Source organism: Patella vulgata, chromosome 2, assembly GCF_932274485.2.
Source record: "Patella vulgata chromosome 2, xgPatVulg1.2, whole genome shotgun sequence".
NCBI classification, from domain to species: domain Eukaryota; kingdom Metazoa; phylum Mollusca; class Gastropoda; family Patellidae; genus Patella; species Patella vulgata.
The window spans coordinates 69,450,378-69,475,838 of NC_065880.2; the positions used below are offsets into that span (position 1 = coordinate 69,450,378).

At 35.8% G+C, this 25,461-nt stretch overlaps 1 protein-coding gene across 1 annotated transcript; it reads left to right on the forward strand.

Moving 5' to 3' along the window:
- Window positions 1-9,271: 9,271 nt before the first annotated feature.
- LOC126812267 (autophagy protein 5) lies at window positions 9,272-19,965 on the forward strand. Its single transcript, XM_050538560.2, has 9 exons — window positions 9,272-9,381; window positions 11,285-11,313; window positions 12,794-12,921; window positions 13,616-13,743; window positions 14,463-14,541; window positions 15,033-15,195; window positions 17,108-17,199; window positions 17,535-17,652; window positions 18,218-19,965. Exons 3-9 carry the CDS (start codon window positions 12,811-12,813, stop codon window positions 18,358-18,360), a joined length of 834 nt encoding a protein of 277 aa, XP_050394517.1. The 5' UTR covers window positions 9,272-9,381; window positions 11,285-11,313; window positions 12,794-12,810; the 3' UTR covers window positions 18,361-19,965.
- Window positions 19,966-25,461: the final 5,496 nt, after the last annotated feature.

Here is a 25,461-nt window from a genome sequence, read left to right on the forward strand (position 1 = left end):
CCTTGTAACAAGGTTAAGTTGCAAGTGAGATTTGAAAGAGAAGCTGAGATGTGATTAGTTTAGTGAGTTAAAAGTGAGTTAAAAGTGAGTAGAGATTAGAATTGCTATTATAAAGACATTGTTGACCAGATTAGAGATGTAATATTAAAGGGACAATACCACAAACACCAAATATAGCATAAATAACCAATATATTAAAGGGACAATAATACAACAAATACCCAAGATGAAATGAAATGAAATGAAATGAAATGAGGTTTAACTCCTACTTTTATGCTCCAATACCTAAGATACAATAAAAACAAATATTCACTAATATACACTACCACAAACATATGAATAAAGCAATATTAGACCACTTTCATGTTACCATACTGACGACGTGAATCCTTCCAAATTTTCAGGGGGTGGCCAATACGCACCGCATATGTAAACAGGAATATTTTTTGATTCCATTATGTCATCATTCTTCCAATCCTGACCTGTGGTCTTATACTCTCACATCACTATCACATTCATGGTTATAGTGAATCGCCCACGCCAGTTATTACCACTAGTGTGTCGGTCGTAGGTCAACAGACTGTACAAATGCTCTGTCAACTGTTGCAAAACAGGCAGAATTAGCAGGCAGGTCTCGAGATTTTCCCATTTCTGGTCCTCTCATTCACAAGAACTTGCTCCCATTAATGAACTCAAATGCCAGCCCTCGTCCCAATAGATCATCATTCTTGCACTCCCCCGTCGTCTTATACTATCTCATTGATATCATATTCACAGTTTTAGTGAACCTCCTAGTTTTGTCAACTCTCACAAAACAAGCAGAATAGACAGGAACATGTCAAGATTCTGTCCCATTTCTAATCATCCCACTCTGGTCCTCCAGCAATGACCTCAAATCCAAGGAAATTGACTCAAATTTTCAAAATTTCCCCAGGAATCCCTCTTCAGGTTGCTCGTGCCACCCCACTTCCACACTCCTTGCAGTGCTTCGTTTGATTAGAGCTAATCCCACTTGACACTGCTGTAAAGGAAGCAAATTTCTGTTCCATATTATGACTGGTCAATTGTCCGATTAACAACCAATAGCTAACTGCGTAACAATATCATTACGCTTTAAACAGAGCTCCAAATTGTACCAAATATGTTTACATAACGTTACGTCATGACTAAAGATTTTATTATGCCCAATTAACCAGTGCATAGTAGACTATTGCAGAAAAACTGATTGCGTGAAAAACGAGACTATCAACACAGATACAATGTAAACAATACTGATAGGAGACGAACAATACTTTAACCGTTTTTAATACCTTAAATCAAAGTTTTAGGGAAGACCCCAGATTAAACGAAGGGCTCTCACGTTGATAGATTAGAATAGATTTGATTGAACGGGATGAATAGACACACTCCCTCAAAAGCTCAAGTATCAGAACCCAGTCTAGCAATGGCCAGAGGGAGATTTCTCTGGCCATTGCTTCAGGAATATGCCCCACTCTTCACAAACAACCTGACTATGCCACTGCCCCTAAGGTTCACAAAAAGAATAATAACAAACTCAATAACAATCATAATATGACATGTCAACTTGCATAAAACTGCTTTCCGGCAAGATAATGAGCAGCGAACAACTACCAAGGCACTCAGTGTTGTAGCCAGTATTTTTTTGACATTCATTGTGAGGTGGGATGGTTGATGGCGACCTAGATTTGCCCCCCCCCCCCATCTAATCAAAGTTTCTAGATCCACTACTGTCAGCCATCACACCATCTTAACATTTTCAGTTATTTTGAAAAAAATATATGTCAAACTACATTATTCCAATGGGGGGCAGATAAGCACCTGATCCTTCTGGGCCCTTAAAATAGATGAGTAGTAACTGTACAACTAGTCCTGGATCAAAACGTCAAGAGTTCGTAACAAATTTCTGGAGAAAACGACGCTGGCTGATATTTTAAGATATTTTTATTTCGAGATCCAATATCCACTAATAGCTTCCAGATTCGATTTCACAGCCGGCTAAATATTTCCATAATCTTCAGACTCAAGAGGTGCTACTCCCCTCCCGGAATCAAATGAAATTTGGCAGGTACCCTTTGTTTTCTAGAACATGTATAGGTGGTTTATTTCTTTGTTGTTGTTCTCATGTCCAGATCTTAATCATAATCATAATCCCTCAGGCAAGTGTGAGGATATGGAATGTCATGGCTCAGATGCCAAATGAATTCTATCATTTGCCATTAACTACAAATTTCCCGCCCCTGCTACCGCCTGTAGATGACAAATACAAGAAATGGCTGTGCCCCTGGGGGTCAACCATGCACCAACAACAATAGGGATAATGCTTAGGGTTTAAGGAATAAGTGTGCAAAGTTGACGACTTCGTGTTTGTCTAAAGTTGTACCCTAGGAAAATGCCTTACCTGTACTTTACCCTCAACATTTGGGACTTCCCGGTACTCCATTTTTGGTAAACTTTTAGAGTGTCATTGACACCCAACATTACCAAAAACCATAAAAAACCATTTCTTGCAATTTTTTTGGGTAATGAACCCCCTTTTTTTCATAAACTGACTGGACTAAGAACGATAAGGCACTGTTTAATGCATACAGATGTAGCAACGTATTCCGTGCAAATCAAATAGCCAATACTAATAGTACATCAGGCACATGGTCATGTCCTGCGTAACCAGTCATTAGTACAAAAAAACCTTGGCTATACATTCCAAAATTGGCAGGTGGCGGGGAGGGGAGATAATGGAAATTGAGCCTAGTTCGGGCGGAACAGAGATGAATAATTCGCAGCTGAAATTTTATAGACGTGTAGGCCTAAAATCATTGACTACACTGGACTCCAATATTAAACAAAAATTGTTATCTGTGAAATTGTTCTCAAATTAATATGAAGCCTCGTCACGTTAATTGTCACTGGACTGAACATGAATTTCAGAAGCTTAATTTAAGCAGCAGCTCCTTTTACTCTGCCAGCTTGTTCACAGCAAAATTAAAGATTCCGTTAAAACAAAGATGGTGAAATATTTTATTTGTAAACAATTTTTAACTACATTTGTTGATTAAGAAACAATATATCAGTTGGCCCACATTAAACAATATTTTAAAGTATGTTGGTATAGATAAATAAATATTAAACCCCACCCCCACCTGTTTGTATGTCGAAAATTTCGAAATGATTTTGCCCCATTCAAATTACCATAAAGTGGTTTGTTCCAAGTTTAGGGAAATGGAAAATTTAAAAATTTGACCAGTAGCATTACGACTGACGGACATGCCCCCCCCCCCCCAATCACATGTTGGTATGTTTAAATTTTCTAAATGATTTTGACCCCATTCAAATATCCCAGCTTAGAAAAATGGAAAATTTGGAATTTTGTTCTGTAACATGAAATATGGGCGTATAAAAAAAATCTAATTATTGTTTAATATAGGCGTATATAAAAAAAATATGTATAATAATTAGGGAAAGGGTTTTCCCAAGTGCCCTAATTAACTGGAAGTATTTAATCACTATTGATCTTTCTTACATGTACATTATAAAATACATGATCATGAATATAATATAAATGAACAGTAGATATCTGTCCTACAACTTCATTAAAAATATACTATTTTGGCAATAACAAGATTGTAATTTGCCTAATTTAACATAAGATATTTTGTTTATAAATAATAAAGAAATTTCAATGGGAAATAAGAATACAAATCAAAACCTCTTGTCTATAAGTATATAATTGATTAAGAATATAATCTATTTGAACTGATCACTTATTCCCTATAATGTAATAGTCAAGAGATTTTAGATGTAAAATCAAGTTTATAATTATAATACAATATAAAACCCATAATGTAGCCCACATCATACTTATAGACAAACCCGTATAGGCCCGCCAAATATTGTATCAGTACGACAGCCGTTTGCTAGCCTATATGATCCTTATCTGTGGTAACCTGACATCTCGGAAGCCGCACACCTGAAATGGCCGAAATTAGAGAGAGAGAGAGAGAAATGGGGTTTAACGTCCACTCGACACAAACTAGGTCATTTCGGGACTAACACATGGTTTAATTTTATTTCAATAATTCGCTAGCGCGTAGGGGTCTTTAGCAGTGGGAGGAAACCGGAGGACCCGGAGAAAACCCACGGGGTTGGACAGGCGACCCTACTCCTTGCCACGTACAACCGGGGATTCGAAACCACGCCAGTTGACTCAATGACAGACAAAATGGTACACCGCGCACGTGCTAACCATTCAGCCACCCAACCCCCCGGCCGAAATTAATGTAATGTCATAGTCTGTAACATCCCAAACTTAGGCTGCTGCCTGTCTACAGCTAGCTTCGCCTGAGAACAGGCCCTAAGCTAATTACCTGACATTTTAATTCCTACATCGACGATTTTAGTCGAAAACACTGAGTATGCTTTTAGTAATTTTTAGAAGTATTTGTTTCTCTTCTATTGTCATATTGAATGAAATTAAATATGTTTATTTAGCCGCTGTGTGTATGAAAGATGTCAAACTAATCAAAGCCGAATCACAAAATAGTCCTCTGATTATTCAATATGGCGGCGTCCATGAAAGATAATTTCACAGAGGCGGTTTTGTTTGCGAAGATAAATTTAGGAGTATCTAACCTTAAGTTTTGAAAGATAAACAGATTGAAACTCTAAAGACAGTTGACAATGCGGCAAAGAATGTATTGCAATATTACCCACTAGCACATATTATATATCGCTTTTACTGGAGTGGCAGAAGTTGACATTTTGCCAATGCCATGTTTTTACATAAAACGCGTGCTTGATCGGGTTATTTTTACTCTGTTGGGTACACAAAGCAATAGTCCAGTCGATAAGTCCCGCCCCAGAATGATCACGTGAGCGTTTTAAATGGAGTCCAACTAGGGCAGTGATCATTATCTCGAAGTATGACGTAGATGGATCGCTGCGTGCAGTTTAGTCTGTAAGTTTCATTGGAAATCGGTTGATAATTACGGACTGGTAAATCCGTGCCACATGAAATGTTTGATAACCTGATATATCCAAAACCGTAATCCGAAATTGTGTTTTGTCATATTCTGTAAGTTTAAAAACAAATCGGTTGATAACTACGGTCTGTAACCGTGAGGCTTTTGCAAATTCCTGCCGGGGCTGGCGGAAGCAATTCTTGATTGATGGGGGGAGGGGGGCGTTGACTACCATATTAGGACTTTAGGCTAGGTTCCAGGGGCCGCCTAGACCCCCGAAGCTATTTGTTATTTGGGGTCTTGATCGTCAGAGACGCTTTCTGAACGATTTCCATCTAATAAGATCAATCAGCAAAGAAGTGAAATTGTATTTCCTTTCTAAATCCCTTACCATGCAAACACAGTCGATGGTGGTTTCCTGCGATACTCAACTTGACAAATATATAATACATAATAATACCATGGTTATGGACACTCTAGCGGTCACAATTAATTATTGTTATACGATTTTGATAAAACTGGCAATGTATTTTTTTAACCGAAAGATTTGTGATTCTTTCGATCTTGGCTCATATATGATCGTCACTTCATATATACATTTTTAGCTTGTGGACCCTCTAGAGTTCACAGCCCACAGTTTTGATTGTAAAAACCGTTCACATAATATTCACCGTTACACCATAATTACGGTTGAGTGCAAATTTCGTAAAAATCGGACCGAAAATGCCCGAAAAAAAAGGGCCGCTACCCTTAAGGTCTGGGTTCCTTTCGATATTGGCGCGTATTGGACTGTAACTCTCTGGATTATGACCCTTGATTGTACGATATATCGCATTTTTAACACGCGGGCCCTCTAGAGGTCACCATTTGTATCTTATTTACAAAACCGTTTAAATATATCACAGTTACATAATAATTATGATTGAGTCTGAATTTTGTGAAAATCCAACCGACCCTTTTTGTCAAATGACCGCCCCCCTTCATGTAAATAGCATAAAAACATGTAATGTCCAGGTTGTGGACTGTCTAGAAGTCACAATTTTTATTCGATTCAGAGGAAACTTAAAACCAGTATCACTAGTTCTTAGTTGAGTTCAATTTGGGTGCGCATTTCGGTGTAGACTGGAAACTTCTGGCGTATTTCGCCGAACATAACTGATTAGAAATTACAGTAAAAACAGAAACGACTGAATGTAAATTAGTTTATTTACATTCATATTACATTATTATATGCGTTGCTACCCATTTATGTCAATTTCTAGGTCCCAAATATTAGCGATTTAGCTCCTTTAAAATCAGGCGTCGTTGTATATGACCGCATAATTACATACGTGCAACAACCTGGAGAAAGAAGTACTTGTGGCCAAATTATTTCGCCCCCACTTTGCCAGGCGTGCCTGCTATATCCCCTCACTAAATCTTAATAATAAAAATTATAAGATAATAGATTTTATTGCAAAAAATAGAACGCCCTCTGGGAGCACCATACAAATTGACAAAATTACAAAAGATTTGTTCATTATAATTATGTTAAGCTACATGTATGTGTAGTACCCTCTGTGCCAGATTAATTGGAAATCATGGGAGTTAATCAAATGATCACAAAACCTGTTCAAAGGACGGCCTTATAGAACCATCCACTTCCGTTAAACGTTAGAGTGTCCTCAAACCAACTTGTATAAAGCCTTTGCGCGTTTACAACAAAGGCGGGTCTATTTTTCGAAATTACCCTATGGAGGTGGGGGGGGGCACCCCGGAGGGCTCCCCCCTTGAGCCCCCCCCCCCATCCATATGGTCTTTGGATCCGCCCTTGCACAAGGCTCTCGGGAAAAGCCGGCATATAGACCTACTCGGAAGGTCGTGGAACGCCCTGCACGTCAAATTAAAAAATAACACCCAATAACTCTAAAATAACACCCAATAACTCCAAAATTCTGATTTTGGAATCGGAAAAAAACAACATCTTTTAGTTAACTTAGAGACGCGTCTGTTTTGTGGCCATATCTAAATAATAAGGCCACCTCAGGCCCGGCGGAGTAGGGGGACTAACCCCCCCCCCCCCAATATTTTGGACGCAAGTACCTTTTTCTCCAAGTTGTTGCACGCAAGTAACTATTCTATTAAAAACAAAAAGGCTTGAATTTAATATAGAAGTGGGAGAAATGAGATTAAACTTCTAGAACAAAGACTTTCAGGAGAAGAAACCCCTGCTATGCTCTATACTGTTCCCAGGGTTAGGAATTGCGCTAGCCCTGTTTACATCTCGTGACATTGGCGAAATCTGCAGGTGGCCTTAATATTTAGATCTAAACTGAATATTATATGCTTTTAGGGGAACGGCCATTTTGTCGGGCAGTTCTCATTTTCAGGAAATGTGAACTCAACCGTAATTATGGTGTAACGGGGATATATTCGAATGCCTTTATCGGATAAAAATTGTAACCTCTAGAGGGACCACAAGCTAAAAACGTGATTTTTCGTAAAATTAGGGGCTATAATCCAGAAAATTACAATCAGATATGTGCGAATATGGAAAGGAACCAAACATATATTTCAAGTTTCGTCAAAATTGGATGAAAATTGTGACCTCTAGAGTGTCCATAAGCTAAAAATGTCATTTTTCGTACAATAAGAGGTCACAATCCATGACGTTACGGTCCAATACATGCCAATTTCGAAAGAAACCGAGATCTTTAGGAGGTAGACCTATATTTCAAGTCCCGTCAATTTCGGATAAAAAAAATTTGACCTGCTATAATTGAATGTTTTTTTACAATCAAATACAAACTGTTACTTCTACTGGGTCCACGGTTCCTAAAATCAGGGGCCATAATCCAGGAAGTGGCCGTCCTATATACGCCAATATCGAAAGGAACGGAGATCTTTCGGTAATAAACGTACATTGTAAGTTTCATCGTGCATTATGCATATATTTGTCAAGTTCAACATCACAGGATTAAACCACCATAGATTGTGTTTTTATGGTAAAGCCCTGTTTATACAGAGCGCGAACTCGAACGCGTCCATCGCGAACCCGAACGCGAACGCGACTTTTGAGCAGTTCGAACCCGAACGCGGAAAACCGTCGACGGCTTTCGTGATGGCTTGTCTTTTTCTAGCTGTGAGAGATAAATTTTGTCATTTGCTATCATTGCTCAGGTGGAATTAGACACAGACGATATCTTGGCACTGTATTTGTACATAAAACAACGAAGGAAGAGAAAGAGGCGAATATCAGGGCATGAAATTTTATAGAGAAGAATCACATTCCTTTCGATTTCAATGATCATTTCTTCGGTCTTGTCCTTTCTGCTTTTGGGGGGTTGGATGGCCGAATACTTAGCACGCACGCGCTGTATCATGAGGCCTGTCATTGAGTCAACTGGCGTGGTTTCGAATCCCCGGTTGTACGTGACAAGGAGTAGGGTTGCCTGTCCAACTTCGTGGGTTTTCTCCAGGTCCTCCGTTTTCCTCACACTGCTAAAGACCCCTACGCGCAAGCGAATTATTGAAATAAAATTAAAACCATATATTAGTCCCGAAATGACCTAGTCTGTGTCGAGTGGACGTTCAATCCCATCTCTCTCTCTCTCTCTCTCTCTCCATTCTGCTTTTACAAGTGGGAACGATCAGCACAGGGTACGATCAGGCCTAGTGGTTTCTGTTTGTGGAAATGATGTATGGAGAAGTGCCCGCTGATTGGTTCATTGGGAAAAAGTTCGCGCGAACTTCTGAAAAATTCGCTCGGGAGGCAATCAAGGCGGTCGTTCGCGCGAACCAATATTTGTTCGGGTTCGGGTTCGCCCTCTGTATGAACGGGGCCTCTAAAAATAACTATAGAGCATTCCAGGACGAAAAGCCGCGTTCGCGCTCTGTATAAACCCCCCTTAAGGGGGTTAAAATGAAATAAAATTTCACTTCATTGCTGAGTAATTTTTTTTAGTCAGAAATCGCTTAGAAAGCGTCACCGACGATCTAGATCCCCAAAAGCTTCCGGGGACTAGGCGGCCCCTGGACCTTCACCTACGGACCTAGGATGGTAGCCCCCCCCCCCCCCCCCCCAACCAATCAAGAATTGCTTCCGCCGGCCCTGCATCTGCAGATTTCGTCAAGGTCACGAGATGTAAAGGGCACGTGATTGTTGTCGAAGATTGTGGGTTACGGTTATTTTCTAGGTCTAAGGGGTCTAAGGGTAATGTAAAGGTTAGCGCTTTGGTCTGGAGCTGGCCTTATTGATCTAACCGTTTTTCAGTGGTCTAAGAGAAATAACTCTAGTTAACGTTGTTTGTAGGGGACGTAACTCCTTCAGATGAGTCTCGGTTGTCCAAACTACTATTAAATGAAAACAATACTTTTATTGACCATCATACAGTGGTGTAAATAAACGGTAATAAACGATGTAACTGTAAGTATCTGTAGATTGATATGACTATCAGATAATCCACTTTGTCATGAGTTGAAATATCACAGGCCACAAATAAAACAATAATTTGAGTAAATTTTAATGATTTTTATTATTTCGTCACAATCTATTCTATTTGCCAATACTGAAATACCCAATGTGTCAGGGTGGATGTCATTCAGATGATTGAGAAGAAAGAAGATATTTTTATTGCATAAAATTAGAAACGCCCATTAACGGGCATCTTGAACATCCATGTACAGTTATATAAGTTTAGCCTAAATGGTAAATAAAAAAAAAATTTTCACAACACACAAAAGATACATGGCCCAAAAGTATTTATCGAGTGGTTATTTCCAATAAAAAAAAGTATGGCAAATTTGGTAAATATGGAAAGCATAGACACCCAATCTTACTAGAAAAATACTGGATTACCTGTAAAACACCCATGGGGCAAGCACTGGGAAAAAATGTCAGGGTATCACTAACTGGTAACCCGACTGTTGTCTGCCAGTTTATGTGTGCTAGCTTGACGGGGTGTTGGATGGTCGAATGGTTAGCACGTGCGGGCTGTATCATAAAGCCTGTCATTGAGTCAACTGGCATGGTTTCGAATCCCCGGTTGAACGTGACAAGGAGTAGGGTCGCCTGTCCAAACTCGTGGGTTTTCTCTGGGTCCTCCGGTTTCCTCCTACTGCTAAAGACCCCTACGTTCAAGCGAATTATTGAAATAAAATTAAACCATATGTTATTCCAGAAATGACCTAGTTTGTGTAGAGTGGACGTTAAATCCCATTTCTCTCGCACTCTGCTAGCTTGACTGAGGGAGCGGTTGCTTTTTCTTGATCAAATGGTTAGACGGTTTTGGGAACATTGGGGAGGGTCAACGTATAAAAGACTCTGCAATTAAACAGCAGAAAAAGTAGTTGACAGAAATTAATTAGGAATTTACTTAGGCCTCAATATATATGATAAATGGACAGTAAGTAACGAAAAGTACATTCTGAAAAATGGATCCGACCCTCCCTCAATGAATTGAGCTGACTAACATGGCGTCTAACAACAGTTTATTTATAGCTTGCGGTATCTCCCTATGAATACATGTAAAGTTTTGAGAGGGATTTAAAGAAAACTTATGATAGATTAATTAGGTTGAATATGTTTTTAGTCCAAATATATCATCAAATCACACAGTTTGCTTATATAAACTGATTTACGTTCAATCGTTTCTGTTTTTACTGTAATTTCTAATCATTTATGTTAGGCGAACTACGCGAAGAGTTCAAATTGAATGGCAGTCTTTGGCGTCTGGTTATTCCAGTCTACACTGGTAGTATTCTGCTATAGGATATATTTAGCCTCATTCATCGAGTCACTTCATTACAAATGACGTTTGAATGCATTCTGGCAGGCAATCCATTTGCCAATTTTAAAATGTTCGATATCAGAAGCATTTTCACAGTAAAATAACAACAATGTTGATTTAAATTGACCAATAAGTCCAGTTTGCAATGTCGAAGACACTAGAAAATATAGAGTTAGTGACTTGCCTCCTTTAATGATGATCTCCATATTTAAATTTAAATGTCAAATTTAGCTTAATATTATTATTAATTATGATAGATCAAATTTATATTTGATTTTGGCATTAGAATCTTTCCAACACGCATATAAACTTTATTTAAATTTAAATGTCAAATTTAGCTTAATATTATTATTAATTATAATAGATCAAATTTATATTTGATTTTGGCATTAGAATCTTTCCAACACTCATATAAACTATATTTAAATTTAAATGTCAAATTTAGCTTAATATTATTATTAATTATAATAGATCAAATTTATGTTTGATTTTGGCATTAGAATCTTTCCAACACTCATATAAACTATATTTTACTTTTAGGTGCAGTGTATACTAGCTATAGACGTCAGGTAAGATTGATATTACCAAAAATTGGCGTGCAGATTCCTGAATTAATCTTGTCTTATAAACGATGTAAGCCTACATGTATCAGTTTATTTAATAATGATACAGATGCTAACAGTGACTGTTAACGATGGTCTAAGTCATCAATTTTCAGGGTTCTTGTTCACTTCTTGCTGTGCTGATATAATACTGAATAGAAAGCTTCACATGGCCATCCTTGTCTATATTATTGGCAAAATGCTATAGACCTACCTGTAGGCTATGTTTGCAGCTGGGTAGTGCTACGATACAATTTGTATCACGATTCATAACCAGGTCAATATTTTTCAAGAAAACAACAGGATAAATGAAAAATTGATATTTTTAGTCCTGCCGATGTCGAAGAAATAAAACTTTTATATCGCGATATTGATTTGGATCAAAATAGGGACCAAAACAATTTTAGAGTGTGACATGGATAATTAAGAGCGACAGGTTAGTTATTGAAGCGATAAAAAAAAAAACGTAGAAAAGAATAGCGACACTTCGATTCGGCATCTCGCAATTCAATACGCGAATCTTTAGAAGGTGAGTAGCGATACATTGATTCGACAATATATCGTGTCAGCACTACTTCCCCTTATTGAATTCTGTAATGATGCCATTTCAAAAAGCACTATATTAGTTCTTTAAATATTTGTTGCAAACAGTCAAATTGTGTTATTCTAAATGAATAATTATAAGTTAATAATCTGGATGAATTTCTGTATTTTGTTTTATTGATATGATAGTTGAGTTTTAATTCTGACTGAGGTGAGGACCCACCGGTATACCATAGCATACTTTCAGGAAGAGCCTAGTTATATGTACCTTGTGCCCTCAAACCATATTCCCAATTTTTACTCCATGAGTGCAACCTGGTACATCTAAATACTTCTTTCTAATGGGATTAATCTTAAATTCTTCTAATCACCAAATAGATATAGGGAGAAAATAGCTACTAATTCATGTCTATTTCTCTCTACAAGTGGGTTGGATGGCTGAATGGTTAGCACGTGCGCGCTGTATCATACGGTCTGTCATTGAGTCAACTGGCGGGGTTTCGATTCCCCGATTGTACCTGACAAGGAGTAGGGTCGCCTGTCCAACCTCGTGGGATTTCTGCGGGTCCTCCGGTTTCCTCTCACTGCTAAAGACCCCTAAGCGCAAGCGAATTATTGAAATAAAATTAAACCATGTGTTAGTTCCAAAATGACCTAGTTTGTATTGAGTGGACGATAAACCCCATTTCGCTCTCTCCCTTTTTTTCTCTCTACAGATTTTGGTAATGAACAGTATTTGATATTTTAAGCTTGAGCATGTTACACCAACTGCATTGCCATTTCTGCTCTTATTAGTTCAATTTAAGCATCTATTATACATGTTTTTCAATAGATTTTATATTAATCTGATATTTCACTATGGCCCTACAGTTGTGCCTTTATGATTTAGTTATATCCATTACAGATTGAAGATATGTAATCATGGCTGAAGATAGAGAAGTATTAAGAGAAATATGGGAAGGCAGGATACCTGTTTGCTTTACACTTGCAGAAGAGGAAGTTTATAGTGGTGAACAGCCAGACCCATATTATGTAAGTAAATTAAACACTATTTCACTTATCAGATATATACGAGACCCTCACCCTGCTGAAGACTCTTAATCATTATTTGAGGGATGTTTAAACCTGTGCAAACTACAACATTGTGAACTGTTTCAATGGCATTTAGTAATTGAACTAGAGTATACAGGTCACAATTCTATGGAATACAATTACTGCTTTTTACTGAGCGACGTTTCGACTAGGCTTCTCTAGTCATTATCATAGCTTGATAATGACTAGAGAAGCCTAGTCGAAACGTCGCTCAGTAAAAAGCAGTAATTGTATTCCATAGAATTGTGACCTGTATACAACATTGTGAAGGTTGAATTTCTAAGAAGAATATCAGTCCAAAAACGGTTCAATTAAATTCAATATTTACAAATAATATATGATGAATTGAAAATTTCACGACATGCGGCATACTCCGCAGGTAACATAAACAAGCACCATCAATAAGTCTTGGGTACAGAATTTTGATGAATCTCATTTTAATCTAAGCCAGGAGGTTATCGACCATAGATATTTGAGTTTTGTTTTCTGAACGTAATTAAACGTGAAATAATCAATTCATATACATTTCACTATAAATTTAATCATGAAAAATAAGAGATTGTTTGAAAACTTGGCTTTCGGGTATAAAAATTTGATAACTTGTTAAAATCTGTTAATATCTGTTATGTTTTAGTTACTGGTTCCAAGGCAAAGTTATTTCCCTCTAGTTACAGATAAAGTTCAGCGTCATTTTGTTCAAAGTGTCGACCCTGAGAAACATGGAGAAATGTGGCTGGAATATGAAGGGCAGCCTTTAAAATGGTAAGGAAACCCTGTAAGGAAATACCAAATAGATTTAGGATGTTGTCAGCTGTTGTAAACTATAATAATTTGTGCTCATGTGGGAGTCTATCAAAGCAATGAAAAGCTGCATTATCTATATTTAATTATCATCGGGACAGGACTGATGCTCTCTCTTGAACTAACATAAGATGACAGGACTGATGCTCTCTCTTGACTGTCATAAGATGACAGGACTGATACTGTCTCATAATCTAACATAAGATCACAGGATTGATGTTCTCTCTTGACTGACATAAGCTCACAGGACTGATGCTCCTTCATGATCTAACATAATATGACAGGACTGATGCTCTCTCATGATCTAACATAAGATGACAGGACTGATGCTCCTTCATGATCTAACATAATATGACAGAACTGATGCTCTCTCATGATCTAACATAAGATGACAGGACTGATGCTCTCTCATGATCTAACATAAGATGACAGGTCTGATGCTCTCTCATGATCTAACATAAGATGACGGGTCTGATGCTCTCTCATGATCTAACATAAGATGACAGGTCTGATGCTCTCTCATGATCTAACATAAGATGACGGGTCTGATGCTCTCTCATGATCTAACATAAGATTGCTTTAGTGTATACATGTAGATTAATATTCAATAAATGTTTACATTTGGTTGTTTTGTTTTTTTTTTTAAGTATATTGTATTGCATTGTATTTCTACTATTTAGGCATTATCCTGTTGGTGTTCTATTTGATCTCTTTACAAGTGGTAATTGTTTACCATGGAAAATTACAGCGCATTTTCAGGTCAGTTGCTTACTATTTGGAAGCTAAATTCTGTACAAATTTTGATAATGTTGGCATGTGTAAAATATTCTTAGAAGTCACTATACTTCGAAGTGATGTGGTAGTCTTGGAGTTATTGAATTGGACCCATGACTGAAATTTCCCATGGACCCAATTTTTTAGGAACAATGTGTTTGGATGGGACAAAAAATAACAGTTTTGTACTAATTGGTATCAGAATTTAAAGCCGAAATGCAACTACCCAGACAAAGTTGACCTTCCTCTCATTGCCTACATGATCATACAAAAAAATTTTTTAAATGGATGCAAAATGACCACATTCCATTCCAAACCTGGCCTCTTACGACATCTTCATTCTGTGACTGTAACTTATGTTAGTTCCTAGGTTGATGAGGAATCCTCTGAACATTGGCCATTCATTTGATTCAAAACTTCAATTTCATAAATCAAGACTTAAGAAATATTTACCAACACAAATTTGATATTTTCAGGGGTTTCCTGAAGAAGAGCTCTTACATTGCCCTTCAAAAGAAGCAATCGAGTCCCATTTTATGTCTGTGGTGAAAGAAGCCGATGCTTTAAAACATCGTGGACAGCTGGTCAATAATATGCAGAAAAAAGACCATAAACAATTATGGACTGGATTACAAAATGGTTTGTTAAATATCAATAATACTGTCCATTTTATAAGGCCACATTGAAATGTGGTTGTATATTGTGACCGGTGTCCATTGATCTGTCCATCCACAAGGACTTTTTAATATCTTGTAAATTCTCAGAAAACCAGCGGCTGCCAGGCAGGATACGCCCACATTTTCGAGAGATGTATAGAGAACAAGGTAAAAAGAAAGTGATTTTTCCTACAATCAAGGGGAATAATTCAGGAAATTACAATTCGATATGCGCAAATATCGAAAGGAACCGAGATCTTTGTGTTATAAACTTACATTTCAAGTTTCAACAAAATCGGATTAAAATTGTGACCTCTATAGGGTCCACAGCCTTGAAGTACAATCAGTGGCCATAATTCAGGAAGTTACGGTTCGATATGCGCAAATATCGAAAGTGACCGAGATCTTTGGGTTATAAACTTACATTTCAAGTTTCAACAAAATCAGATAAAAATTGTGACCTCTATAGGGTCCACAACCTTGATATACCATATTTTTACGCTATTTGAGAACGAACGGCAGTCATTTTGTCTGTCAATTTTGGGCCGATTTTCACGAAATTTGCACTCAGCTCAGCTTTCCTTTGGGTGTAATGGTGATATAATAATACGTTTTTTTAAATCGGATAAAAATTATAACCTCTATAGGGTCCACAAGCTAAAAACGTGATTTTTCGTACAATCAGGGGCCATAATTCAGGAAGTTACGGTCCGATATGCGCGAATATCGAAAGGAACCGAGATCTTTGGGTTATAAACTTACATTTCGATTTTCAACAAAATCGGATAAAAATAATTTTATTGTGACCTCTATAGGGTCCACAAACCTTGATATACCATATTTTTACGCTATTTGAGAACGAACGGCGGCCATTTTGTCTGTCAATTTTGGGCCAATTTTCACGAAATTCGATCTCAGCCATCCTTAGGGTATAACGGTAATATAATAATACGGTTTTTTAAATCGGATAAAAATTATGACCTCTATAGGGTCCACAAGCTAAAAACGCGATTTTTCGTACAATCAGGGGCCATAATTCAGGAAGTTACGGTCCGATATGTGCGCATATCGAAAGGATCCGAGATCTTTGGGTTATAAACTTACATTTCAAGTTTCAACAAAATCGGATAAAAATTGTGACCTCTATAGGGTCCACAACCTTGATATACCATATTTTTACGCTATTTGAGAACGAACGGCGGCCATTTTGTCTGTCAATTTTGGCCAATTTTCACGAAATTCGATCTCAGCCGCCCTTAGAGTGTAACGGTGATATAATGATACGTTTTTTTAAATCTGATAAAAATTATGACCTCTATAGGGTCCACAAGCTAAAAACGTGATTTTTCGTACAATCAGGGGCCATATTCAGGAAGTTACGGTACGATATGTGCGAATATCGAAAGGAACCGAGATCTTTGGGTTATAAACTTACATTTCAAGTTTCAACAAAATCGGATAAAAATTGTGACCTCTATAGGGTCCACAAGCTAAAAACGTGATTTTTCGTACAATCAGGGGCCATAATCCATGAAGTTTCGATCCGATACATGCCAATATCGAAAGCAGCCGAGATCTTTTGGGGATAAACCTATATTTCAAGTTTTGTGAAAATCGGATAAGAATTGTGACCTGTAGAGAGTCCACAAACAATTGTGGACGGACGGACGTCCAGACATACAGACGTCCGGACGGACAGGGGCGACGACAATATACGTCCACATGAAAATGTGGGCGTATAAAAATTAAAAGACCCATAAGATGGCAACCATTATGACCTGCTTGAATGACTCACCATCATTTTGTTGCCAGGAAACCCTTTTGTAGAAATTGGTTCAAATGAATTATATGGATGTGTTTGGTATTATGTTTGACAATAGTTTGAATATTTCCAGATAAATTTGATCAGTTTTGGTCAGTAAATAAAAAGTTAATGGAATCATCAGGAGAAGATATGTTTAAATATATTCCATATAGAATTTATCAGGTGAGTAAACAAAGATAAAGTTTTCGGCTCAAAATTAGATAGGCTATCAAAACTAGTTCTGTAGATAATTGTGGAAGTCTGTAAACATGGTTTTAAAGTTGATCAATGTAACTACTTCTAGAGCAAGATAATATTTTGAATTGTGTTAATAAAGTTAAGGATTTATTGAGTAATTAACATGATTTTGGGCAACTACTCTCTCAATCATGTGCTTTACAGAAATAACATTGCTTACAGAGAAAGCATGTATTTCAATAATCGTAGCACACTTTTTTTTTATTGCAGCTGATGCTAAGAATAACATTATCTTGTACTTGACTGCTTTGTTTTTGTAGATAGACAGACCATATATACAGAAATTATTTCGACCAGTGACAGAAGAAGGTGATTATAATACACTGGCTGATTTATTAAAGTCTGTTAATGGTGGGGAATCTACAGATAATAGAGAAGGTAAGTAAATATTATATACCACTACAATGATTTATACTCAAATATGATGTATTATCTTTTTCATACCCCAGTTATAAAATGTCTATAGCTATTACACAAAAAGGCTTTTGATTTTCAATGATTATTGACTTTACCTGTTGAGTTATGCTACTTGTGTTGTTTTTTTACACCTTGGAGGTTACAATTATCAACCAGACGTTTTATTTAGGATTTCTAATCAGTTAACTTTGAGGTGTTATGTCCCTTTGTTATAAAACGATGTGACACGCTATAGAGCAACCTCTGACACATAAACATGGCTCTTTGCAACTTTGTGTAATAATATAAGGCTGTAATTTTAACGAATTTATTATTTTATGCACATAGTTTTTAGCGAATGTTAGCTTCCTTCATATTAATCTGTTTTCCGTTATAAATACACATTATGAATCAAACTAGGAAAGATGGACTTTTTGTTCTGCAATCATCCTGTAACTGTGCGACAGTCAACATTTGCAGATTTGTTCTTTGCAAAAATTAAAGAGTTTTGTACTTTTCAAAAATTAAGCCTTTTTTTACATTCCAGATGTTTTGAAGAACAGGCGTGTTTTAATACAGGGTATCGAACCACCATTAGAAACACCAGTTTTATGGTTGAGTGAACATTTTAGTTATCCAGATAATTTTCTTCATATATGTATTGTAAATAAAATCAAAAATGAGAGCTGATATGTGATTTAATAAAGCTATATTTATTGTAACTTGATAAATGAAGCACGCTTTTTCAAAATGCCATGTGTAAATTCGGGAGGATAAACAGATTCCATTGGAAATGGCATTTAATTGTAAAATTAAATTCTAGATATTATATGAAAGTTTTTAATGCATATTTCATAAATACAACTTAATATATTTGTGATGGCCATAATTAAGATGTTTTTGACAGAGGTGAGAACATAATCAAGTCACATTAAAGACCCAACTGTTTCACAGAGGATTACGAAAATCGTCTAATATCTCTGTAAAAGATGCCTACCTTCAACACGTGACGTCTCATCAGGCTGCGTCAATCATTGGCTCAGTGGCGCATGCATTGTTTCCATAAGACCTTACTGGTTCGGGCAGAATGGAGTCTTTACTCATTTTAATACCCATTTACACTAAATAGGAAATAATTTTTACCTACAAATATGCCAGACATCTTTATTTTTCTAATACATCAAAAAAAATGTTTTAGAATTTAATTTGTCGGAGGAAAAAAGTTAATATTTGTGTCTCATTAAGTCGCATCGATGTCATCCTTATCAGTGATTGTAGCAATCTAGCGAATATTCACTGCTGATTAGTGTGCTAAGGATTTATGTCGTGGTGAGGGAACATAACTCTAACTTGTCTTCTTCATCGTGATTGCCGACTCATTTGATGAACTGGCAACTTGAACAAGACTTGGGCTTTGACTCGGTACAAAAGTCAGCGACATGGGACTTGACTTGGACTTGTTCCCACCTCTGGTTTTTATACGGCCACATTGAAATGTATATTGTCATCGCCCCGTCCGTCCGTCGTCCACAATTGCTTGTGGACGCTCTAGAGGCTAATTTCCAATAATTACTGCCAGAGTCATGGCCCTTGATCACTTTGAAAAATCTTGTGGACGCTCTACAGGCAAAAGTTAATATCCGATTGACTTTAAATTTATACAGTGTTTAAGGTCATGGGACGAATAAGTCTATTCATTTTCAGTGATTTTCGATAATTGCTGCCAGAGTTGTGGCCCTTGATCACTTCAAAGAATCTTGTAAATGCGCTAGACTCTAGAGGCTAAAGTTAATATCCAATTGACTTTAAATTTATACACAGTGTTTGAGGTCATGAGACAAGAATCCCATTGATTTTCAATGATTTCCGATTGACTTCAGATTGATACATAGAGTTTAAGATCTTGAGGCGAACAAGTATATTGATTTTTTAAATTAACTTTTATGACTAGAACAGCTAAATCCATGATATTAAAAGTTTTGTATACTAAACGTTAGCATGGGGCAGAACTTTATAAAAACCAAACAAATTCTAATAGTTTTCTGATAATTACTTCATGAGTTGTTACTCTTAATCAGATTTTAGTGTATTATAAAAATATGAGACAACACTTGTTGACTCCCCGGACAATTTAGCTGCTGTGGGCGTATGTTTTGTTGCTTGGCAGCCTATCTTTTAATGAATTTAATAGTATTTAGTATTGTGGATATTTTTTGTTGAAAGAAATTTTATGAAAACATTCTATTTAAATGTATCGTATTTTTTTTGTTGTAATTAATAAAAAAATAAACTGGATTTTGTTCTGTTTATAGTTTTTATACGCCCACATTTTCATGTGGATGTATATTGTTGTGCCACTGTCCGTCCGTCCGTTGTTTGTGGACACTCTACAGGTCACAATTTGTATCCGATTTGACGAAACTTGAAATGTAGGTCTATCTCCCAAAGATCTCGGTTCCTTTCGATATTCGCGCATATTGGATCTTAACTTCCAGAATTATGGCCCTTGATTGTACGAAAAATCGCATTTTGAACTTGTGGTCTCTATAGATGTCACAATTTTTATGCCATTTAAAAAAAAAAACGTGTGAAAATATCACAGTTAGATGTCTGTACACTAATGATGGTTGAGTTCCAATTTCGTGATAATCGGAAAAAAACGACGGACATAATGGCCGCCCCTTTTATGCAAATAGTGTAAAATATGGTATATCAAGGTTGTGGACCCTCTAGAGACCACAGTTTTTATCCCATTTGGATGAAATTTTAAATATATTTTTTTATCATAAAGATCTTGGTTCCTTTTGATAAACACACGTATATCCAAACGTAATATCATGGATTATGGCCCCTGATTGGTCGAAAAATCGCATTTTTAGCTTGTAGATTCTCTAGAGGTCACAATTGTTTTTCCGATTTTAAAAACCGTTTAGATATCACTATTCCACCACCATAATGAAGGTTGAATTGGAATTTCGGTAAAAGCGAAATAAAAGCGCTTGACAAAATGGCCGCTCTTTGTACGCAAAGGTTATGGACCCTCTTGAAGTCACAATTTTTATCCGATTTGAATGAAACTTAAAACATATCTTTATATTCCAAAAATCTGAGTCCCTTTTGACATTTGTGTATTTCAGACCATAACTTTCTGGATTATGGCCCCTGATTGTACAAAAAATCGTTTTTGTTTTTAGCTTGTCCTCTGTCCATCTCTTGCAAAATGTGCGCATATCCTGCCTGGCAGCCACTGATTAATTAATCTCAAAATCCTTCTCCTTACAACTACCATTTGGAGTCACGCTGGCTTACTTTCTGGGATTTTCCAGTCTGATTTCCCCTTGTCAGTGGTGCACGATGGAGGGCCTAGCAAGTGAAAAGATAGGTTACCAAGCAATGAAACATATGCCCACCTCAGCTAAATCGTCAGAGCAGTCAACAAAGGTTGTCGCATATCTAGGCTTTTGTATAGTAATAGTGGCATTTCCAAGACATTGATATCATATTCATACAGATCTGATAACAAGGGCCATAACTCTGGAAGAAATTATTGAAATTACATAGTCTTCTTCACTTTACTTATGTAAATAATGCATAAAAACTTTTGCTGTTAAAGCTCTAGAAGTTATTAAAGTAAATTGTTGAAATCTGATAGGCTACTCCGTTTTATTTTCTTAAATAATGCATATAGCTTTTATACATATCGGATGATAACTCTTGACATTCAACCATTCACAAGGTTCTGCAAAGTGACTGGTTTCTGTGTTTTACTACCGTAATTTAAATAATACAATTTAAATAATACATATAAATGTCATACAGACTGGGATAGTAACTTTTTTCTTAGAGTGTTCACAAGGTTCAACAAAGTTTTTAATAGAAATTGTTGAAATTTGACAGGCTTCACCGTTTTACTAATTTAAATAATTATTAATACATATAAATGTCTTACTGATAGGGGTGATAACATGAAAATGTGGGCATAAATTGTCATCACTTCGCCTGTTCACATCTTGTTTGTGGGCACTTTACAGGTCACAAATTTTATCCGATTATGACGAGACTTAATAGGTTTATATCCCAAAAATCTTGGTTTCTTTCGATATTGACATGTATCAGACTGTAACTTTCTGGATTATGGCCCTTGATAATCTCTGTTCACTTCTTGCAACCACTTCTTTTGTTAGCTAGTAAAATCTTACCTCAGATATTAGGTCTAAAGGAGTAAAACAAAGAAGACAGGTACATCCTTGAACCATTTTAGTATATAAAAGATGATTCCCCTAGATAATCGTCTATTATCAATCCTTTTGACACAATGAGGAAGGGGGGCTGGGGTACATTTTGCTACCTTGAAAGGGGAGTTGAAGACTAGAGAATCCACCTTGGTTTCCCACCAAAAGGGTTTAGATCAAAAAGAAATTAGTATGTGAAATATGATACATTAATTCTGTGGGCACCTATGTAACACAATTATAATCTGACACTGATCCCTGCCCACAGATAAATTATCGATTTACAGACCATGCAGGCCTAACATCAATCTACACCTTTATCTAAGTTTTAAAAATACATAAACTCAATTCCCCCTTGTCAGTGACGCAAGTCGGTGCCTAATCTTTTGGATGGTATGAAAAACTGAGGTCCTGCGTTGACGTTGGCTTGCAAGAAAAATTTCAATCGTAGCACACTGTATGGCGTACGCACGTCTTCATTAGCCCAATCAGAGCACAACAGTAGGACGTAAACATCATTTAATTCATCAGGTAAACTCAAGAAAAAAATAACAAAATGATGACTAAAGAATGAAAACCTTGTTTAGTGTAATAATAATAATGTTCTAAATAACAAGTTCGATGACATCGAGTTGAAATCTTTGCTGATAAATGTACAAAATCAAAGAGTAAATATACAACTAGCTTTTTCTAAATTTGAAATATAATCTAGATTACCCAGCCATTGGTTGTGCTTTAGTTTAGTTTGTGTACAATTAAGTTTAGTAATCTAGACTATATGCATTTAAATAAAGACAATAATAAAATGCAACAGAGGCCTGGGCTACATGAATTATAATTCTTATTATGTAGGTTATATATAAAAACACAACCAGAATTTCAAATGGATTATAATTTCATGCATAATATTCTAGATTTTTGTGAAACAGCAACTACCTTAGTCAGTGACGTAGCTTGGGCTGCCTCCCCTATCCTATGGACCGGTGTCACTAACTTCCTTCATTCCAATATTTATTATTACCACTTTCTTTTTCTTTTCAAATTTTGCGCTGTCTCAGAATTTTGTGCCCATACTACGCCACATGTATACTTCCCAAAATATTATTGTGTAACAAACTTAAATATTTTAGCAGAAATCTCATAATTAAATCTAATGTGGTTGGCATTTCATGCAATAAATCATAATGGATTTTATATTTTTATCTATTAAATGATATTCCAATTGTTTCTTAAAACTTACAGTATATCTAATACACTTAATATAAGAAAATGTATTTAATTCTATAACATCTTAATATAACAATAGTCATAGTGTAACATTTCCCAGTTACAGACCATTGTAACACCGATGTAAGATACCCTAGTTGTGTCTTACCATAGTGTACACTGTGTTGCCGTTATGACCTCTCAAGCCACTGCAGATCCCAACCAAAAAATATATAAAATTTTCTAGAACTGTACAATCTGGTAATAGAGATTCCTTTTATCAACTGTGTTGCCGTTATGACCTCTCAAGCCACTGCAGATCCCAACAAAAAAATATATAAAATTTTCTAGAACTTAAGGGTTAAAATGTTTTGTAAATATTAATGTCACCTTCCACAGGATTGTACACTATAGTATAGTAAGAGACAAATCTAGCTGTATAGATGTACTCTATTTACATACATATATCTACATAAGACAGAAATTAAATGATATGTAATACACTATTAAAATAACTGATGAAACTACATACAGTACTCGGAATTATATACAAATCATAATACTATAAATAATAACAAAGAAATGAGAGTAAGAATGTAAACAGATGAAAAAAAAACCTATACACAAATACATAACAATTACTAATAGTTTTATACAACTAAACATAGGCCTACATACGTGGTATTGTATTCATTATTTCTCACTTTAAGATAGGCCTACATATAAAAATCTATTAATGAAATAAATAAAGATAACTAAATGAAATAACAAATACTTAGCTTTTATTTTAGCGACTGGGATTCTCTAGTTTTCCTCAATAATAAATAATATTAAAAGCTAAGTAATTGTTATTCCATACAGTTATCTTTATTTATTCATGTTTGTCAATTACTAAATGTCATTTAAACTAGTTTTTATTAATTCATTATTACATTAGACAGAAGTAACAACAAGGTTGTACTTGTCATTGGCAGTGACCATGGCCAAACTCGATATATTTGATTAGCAAAAGACTGGAGATTCAAACAACACAATATAGAATACAATTACTGTTTATTACAGCGAGGTGCTTCAACCATTACTAAAGACCCAAGAATCTAAAGAGGCTTGCTGAGTAATAAACAGTAGCCCAAATATATTTCATAGGATTGTGTATTTTGAAGGAATAATTTCTTACACATATCAGTTCACTACTTTAGTCTAAAAGTTAACGAGCAGAGTAGACATGGAAGAATTTTCCTCCTTCTCATTGTAAAGCTTTTTTTCAGTGTTTGAAAACTAATATTCAAGACATTTAGGTAACAGAATCTCTTAAATGATCAAGGTCAAATAAAGATCAGTTACATAATTTTGAAAAACATCTCAGGAAAGTGCAGTTATTTTCAGATGGCCATGTATCTATAAAAGTAAATAAATGACTAATAGTAATATATAATACAAGAAAACAAACATATACTATTGTATTGTAGTACAGATATACATGTTTTTGTTCTCTATATGGCAGTTTTTTTTACAAATAAATGAACCCCACCAACATCAAGATTTTATTCAAAATTAATGTCTACTGTAATCATATACAAGGGAATAAAAATGGAAAATGACATTAATAACACTTTTTACAAACAAGCAAATTCACACAACCTTTAAAAGATCAATAGAGTGCACATCATATATCTGAACAGATAATTTATCATAGAAACATAAAATTTAAGTGTCCTGTTTGACTTTGAACTATTGAAGAGGTTAAAAGCAAAAGGTTGAATACACTAAAAATGTGATAATTGCACAGCGACAAAATATTGGTCAGTGTAAGATGTTACACGTAGTTTCCATCCTGTAGTTTTACAGTAAGCAGAAGTTATATGCCCCACAACAAACAATCCTTGCTCAAAATAACTTAAATAGATTTACAGGTATTGCATTTTGCATTTAAACTATTCAAACAGAGATTACAATTGGAAATATTTCAGTTTGTTAGGATGACACATTTTTATAATGTACAGTAATTACAACCTATGATGGAGTAACAGCACATGAAGTGGCATAACAATATTGGAACAGCTCTTTCCCAAAATGTGATAAATCACATTTAAAATCTTACATTTTCCAAACCAATTTCTATATATCACGTAAGTTAAAACAGCAGTGCTCTCATTTCACCCATTTTTGCCAGTCTTGACTATCCAACTGGCAGAGAAATTGACCAGCTTAAGAACTTATTTGTCAGCCAAATTACATGCCATAGAATTTTAATTTAAAAGAAATCAACCATACAAAAGGAGATAGAGTTAAATTTATAGATTTTATGTGTAAAAAGATTGAAAAATATATAGAAAAGAATGGCATAATGCTA